At 33.8% G+C, this 5,768-nt stretch overlaps 2 protein-coding genes across 2 annotated transcripts; one reads left to right on the forward strand and one right to left on the reverse strand.

Annotated features, from left to right (window-relative positions):
- LOC127127385 (probable protein phosphatase 2C 65) lies at window positions 1-2,377 on the forward strand. The gene is made up of 5 exons (XM_051056558.1): window positions 1-481; window positions 686-1,030; window positions 1,129-1,243; window positions 1,354-1,577; window positions 1,684-2,377. The coding sequence occupies exons 1-5, from the start codon at window positions 263-265 to the stop codon at window positions 2,092-2,094; spliced, it is 1,314 nt and encodes a 437-aa protein (XP_050912515.1). The 5' UTR covers window positions 1-262; the 3' UTR covers window positions 2,095-2,377.
- Window positions 2,378-2,733: 356 nt separating this feature from the next.
- On the reverse strand, window positions 2,734-4,793 carry LOC127129212 (aldose reductase). Its single transcript, XM_051058480.1, has 7 exons — window positions 4,633-4,793; window positions 4,434-4,558; window positions 4,129-4,216; window positions 3,827-4,033; window positions 3,670-3,741; window positions 3,259-3,501; window positions 2,734-3,020 (listed from the first exon to the last, which is right to left on the reverse strand). The coding sequence occupies exons 1-7, from the start codon at window positions 4,771-4,773 to the stop codon at window positions 2,931-2,933; spliced, it is 966 nt and encodes a 321-aa protein (XP_050914437.1). The 5' UTR covers window positions 4,774-4,793; the 3' UTR covers window positions 2,734-2,930.
- Window positions 4,794-5,768: the final 975 nt, after the last annotated feature.

Here is a 5,768-nt window from a genome sequence, read left to right on the forward strand (position 1 = left end):
ATCAAACAAACCAACCCAACAAAGATACAGACAATAAACAATACGCAAAATTTTCAACCTTAATTTGTCTCAACATGACAACAACTTTTCAATTTCCTTCTTCCATATTCCTGTTTGTTTCAACTTCTTTCATCTATCTTTCACCATTTTCAACTCCTCTCTAACCTCTCCTTCCTCCTGCATAAAAACTCCATATTTCATCCTTTTCTCTCTTTTTTCCTCCAAAACATCATCTGGTTTTCTGTTTTTCGTCCCAGAAAACATGGGTGGCTGTTGCAGCCACAATGTTTCTGCTCAAGGAAAAGTCGAAAGCGAGGTGGATGATGGAGAATATGATTATGAAGATGAGAATAGTAATGATCATGTCACGTATCAAAATGATGGATCAATGGTTCGATTTAGAGGATTTTCCAGAGCTGTATCAATGTATACTCAACAGGGTAAGAAAGGTATCAACCAAGATTCAATGACTGTTTGGGAGGTAATTAATTAACATTCTTAATCTCAATCATCATGTTTTTTTTTTTGTGAATTTAAAGGATAATATTCTTATTAGAACATTTCTTGATATTTACTTTGTAAATCTTTGCGAATGTTATATGGAAATTATGTAATTGAAGATCTGAAATGGTGAAATGAAACATGTGGCTATGATTAATGTTGGATATGATATATTCTTTCTTAGGATTATACCGGAGAAGAAGGAATGATCTTATGTGGTGTGTTTGATGGTCATGGTCCTCTAGGCCACAAAGTTTCGCAATTCATTCGCGACAATATTCCGTTGAAACTGTCTGCGGCAATCAAAATGGCACAACAGAAAGCCAACAGATACTATGATGCTACCGATGCAGATACCGAAACTTTTGATGATGGCCACAATGGTAGTAACCGCCGCAATAACATATCGCTGGCTTCATGGGAAGGATGTTTTCTGAAATCGTTCGATGAAATGGATGAACATCTTGCTCAGGAAGTTAACACGGATAGCTATTGCAGCGGTTGCACGGCTGTAACTTTAATTAAACAGGTATAACTAACCATGTAACTCATGTTCACAATTGCATAAGGTTCGAAATCCATCACGGTTGCGTCATGGACTAATCGCTTTTGGCCTATAAATTGCAGGGTGACCAATTGATAGTTGGGAATTTGGGCGATTCTCGCGCGATTCTTTGCACAAGGGATAGAGATCAACTTATACCTGTTCAACTTACCGTTGATTTAAAACCGGATATTCCAAGTATGTATTGGTATATTGGTTTTGGCCTCAATTCAATAGTGTTATATTATAATTTATAGAAGCCTATCAAATCTAAGTGTAATTTTCTTTTCAACTTCGATGTTTTTCAGGTGAAGCGTCGAGAATCTTTAACTGTGAAGGAAGGGTTTTCGCTGCGGAAGAAGAACCAGACGTATACAGAATATGGATGCCCGATGATGACTGTCCTGGACTCGCTATGTCAAGAGCCTTCGGAGACTTTTGCTTAAAAGATTATGGCCTAATTGCAGCTCCAGATGTGTTTTACAGAAAAATTACCAAACAAGATGAATTTGTTGTTTTAGCAACTGATGGGGTAAGCATAAATGGTTATATGTTAGTTTCCGGTCGAACACCGAGCTTTCTTCTTAAAACTCTTTAGGTGTGTTTTTGCTAATCAACGTGTGTCGTTTTCTTGACAGATATGGGATGTGCTGACAAACAGTGAAGTAGTAAACATAGTTGCTTCGGCGCCAAGGAAGTCGATAGCAGCAAAGTTGTTAGTAAAGCGCGCTGTGAGAGCATGGAGATACAAGTATCCGGGATCGAAGGTTGACGATTGTGCAGCCATATGCTTGTTTCTTAATGATCAACCTGTTTTGTCGCATTCTCAATCAAGTATGAGTAGAAAAAGCCGACATCATCGCAGCAAGCGGTCGAAATCGCAGAGAAACGACGACAATGAAACTGTGGCAGGAAAAGTTGATGTTGAACTGGATGAAGAATGGAAAGCTCTCGGAGGGTTAGCTAGAGCAAACTCAATATCAAGACTTCCAAGGCTTGCTAGGATTATGAGTAAAAGACAATCATCTAAGCGACTTAATGGAAGTTGAAGGCCTTGTGATAAGCTCTAATAAATGATCATGTTTTTGGAGCTCAAAAGTTGTATATTTAGGTGAAAAGAAAAGGAGGTTGAAGATTTTAAAAATGAGTGGAAATAATTAAATTTAATGGTGAAGTATGTCTAAAAACTCATCTCATTTTTCACTCAATTTTTTAGGGGATGCCAAAAATTTGGTTTTACCTCAAATGATGTAATGGTTTGCTTGGCCATCATTAACTAATTATTTACCTTTATAACTGTTATTCATAGCAATATTTATGAATTGTGTGTTATATACTGATGATTTACTTGGAAGGAGTAATTTTAAGATAAGACGTATTTGCGTGTCCAATACTCGTAAGACATCAACATTCGAACCATACGCGTCTGATTGTCTATCCAACACTAGTAAGACATCAGCATTCAGACCATACATATGTGTCTGATTGTTGTATGACATCATTACTTAAAACAACATGTGTCAGACACTTTAGAAAAATCTTTTTTACACTAAGGTGACCAAACAAAAATTATAGAGATAGTCGTTAAATTTTGGTTGAAAACATTGGATACTCTAGATTTTAGTTTAAAAAAGCAGAGAAAAAGAGGATAATTTTTGTGTGGAGAATCAACTTTATTCTTTAAAATCAGAATATTTTCATTGTAATATGTAATGAAGCAGCTACATCAAGTTATGCATAAGAAATATGTGGTTACAGAGTTCTTGCACATTGATGTGTAAAAACAACTTCAACTCCTTTTTGTAAACTACTAGTACATTAATATAATTCTACCAAGTTCCTTGAAAACAAAGAAGAAAAACATTATAGTTTGATGTAATATTTGTTAATCTTCATGGTCCCAAACATCTTCTACACTTTTCAATGGCCCTTCACTCTTATTCACAAAGAGGTCTTCACCATCCAAAACTCTCCTCTGGCATGTATCAATAACCAAAAATTAAAATTCCATATAGTAATCCAAAATATCTTAAGTAGCACCGACACCTCTGAAAAAAACGTGTCGTGTTGATATCCGAAACCAACACTTATAATTATATTTAATTTATTCATTTTTTAAAATTATTATCGATGTTAACGTGTCAATATCAATGTCGTGTTTGGTGTCTGTGTCTGCGCTTCATAGTTATAATTTTGATGTTCCAGTGGCCTACCTGATCTGGCATGTTGCTAAGGTTTTTGAAGTCTTGTGGTGGAACTTCCCAGTTGAAAACAACCACATTCTCTTTGATCCTATTTGGGTTGGTTGATTTAGGGATGACACTAGTTCCTCTTTGGATTGCCCATTTCACCAACACCTGCCCTGGACTCTTGTTCAATTTCTTAGCTATCCTATCAACAGTTTGATCATGGATCAAATCTCTCCCACCATCTGATGATCCCAGTGGTGAATAGGCCTAGAGAGAAACAATTTTGAGAACTCCAATCAATAACCTCAATCACAAAACCATGAAGAAAATTCAAAATAGTTGGTGATGATAACTATATTAAGTCTATCATGTATTCGCTGTAATAATCTTCTTATCATTGAATCAATATCGAAACCGCGGCACAAAACAACCGACCGTAACATGGATGCCGTTGTGCTTGCAAGCCTCAAGCATCTTACTATTTCTCCATCCAGGATGCATCTCCATCTATCACAAAACATCATATACGCAAATCATTGGAGCTGTTTTTTTTTTTCAACTTGGAACTTGAGACAGTAAATGAATATTTTACCTGGCATACAGAAGGCCTTATTTGAGCAACACCGAGTAGCTTGTCAAGTTTAGCAAGAGTGAAGTTGCATATTCCAATGTCTTTGACAAGATTTTCCTTAACAAGCTTTTCCATTTCTCTCCACACTCCTTCCATGTCAAACTCCAACACATCTCCTGCTTTAGGAGGCCTGCTAGCCCCATCATTCAACCGAAATGGCCAGTGAATCTGATACATATACATACACATTATTAGACCCTATCAAATCATTATTACATCCATCATTGAATAAATCAAGTGGAAAAAGAAATCATCTTAATTACCAAGTAAAGATCAAGGTAGTCAAGTTTGAGTTCTTGAAGAGTATTGTTTAGTGCAGGTCTTACCCTTTCAGGTGTCAAGTCAGTGCACCTATCAGCCATAAAATTTCACACCAACAAAATTCAATTGAATCAAACATAAAGACCTAAAGAGTACAGGCATTAACATATATATACTATCATCAGAACTGTCTTTGAGGGCGCACATGACATGACTCAAAATTTATCACAATTAAACCGTGATTAAATAGAATATCTATAAATGACCGTCTCTCAGTTAAACTGTTATTACTATGTTACATTATTACCATATCTTGGAGGTGATAAACAGATCCTTCCTTTCTACTCCTGCTTGCATAGCAGATTGAAGTGCATTTCCAACCTCTTCTTGAACTCCATATTGAGCCGCAGTGTCAATGTGTCTGTAACCAGCCTGCACTCAAAATAGATATCAGAAATTTCATATTCTACGAAAAAAAACTATATAATATATAATGATCTAGTTACATCAACAATGGCAGTGAAGACAGAATCGGTAGCTTGTGAACCAGATTTCCATGTGCCCAATCCAATGGCAGGTATGCTATGTCCACTCAAGAGATTAAATGAATGTGTCTTTGGTTCATGTGGCTTAACTGTTTTTGCCATGCTTTTCTTAAGATAGTGTTCATTCGTTTGTTATGATGAATCATATGATAATGATATGATAGAATTATAACCAAAGACTCATTCTGGAGTATGCGAACATGTAGGAGTTTATTGAGATTCACACAACACAATACGTCACGTATTTGCATGTTAGCTAGACACGTTCATGCACGTATTTTTTTGTCTATGTAATAGTAATCAATTAAACTAATTTATTTTTTTAATTTAAAATTTTAAACAACTATTTTACAATTGAGAAATGGATGATACAGTTATACTGAAAAATAATTTTACACTTTGAACCAATAACGATTATATCCCGTTAAGTCATATTGAAATTTTTTAAATTATTTATATAATATAGGAAAATGATATATTTTTATTGGATTATCGTGTAAAATGTTTTTACATACATCTCTATTAAACTATTTATAATTTACTTTAATTTATCGTAAAATACTCTTTGCAAGTTAATTTTATTCTGACTATATCATTTTACTTGTGTTTTTGTTAATTTAATTTGTTTAAAAGGGATAAAATTTAAAAATTATTATTTTACAATTTTACAAATTTTTATTTGTTCTCTATAAGTTAAATATTTTTGAATGTAATTTCCCACGGTGTTCATGGAAGAAAGATAAACAATAACAACAAAATGAATATATAAAAGAATGATAACTAAATTTGATTAAAAAATAAAAAGTAGATAAAATATATAATGTACATGTTATAAACATAAAATATCCGATTAATTAAAATGTGTTCTCTTATGCAAACACAATATTTTTTATTTGTTGATTTTCTCGTGTGCAAATAATTCCCTTATGCATATAAACATAGCAAAAACACATTTTCTATTGCAAATTCATATTTAACAAATCAATTAAACTACGATCATGTCATTAATGAAAATTTACAATTTTCCGTCTATTTTCAATTTTGGTGTTTTAGAAATTCAAAAACAAAATAGCTTTTATAAGTTTTGGTTTTTTAGT

The sequence above is a fragment of the Lathyrus oleraceus genome, chromosome 3 (genome assembly GCF_024323335.1).
Source record: "Lathyrus oleraceus cultivar Zhongwan6 chromosome 3, CAAS_Psat_ZW6_1.0, whole genome shotgun sequence".
NCBI classification, from domain to species: Eukaryota; Viridiplantae; Streptophyta; class Magnoliopsida; order Fabales; family Fabaceae; genus Lathyrus; species Lathyrus oleraceus.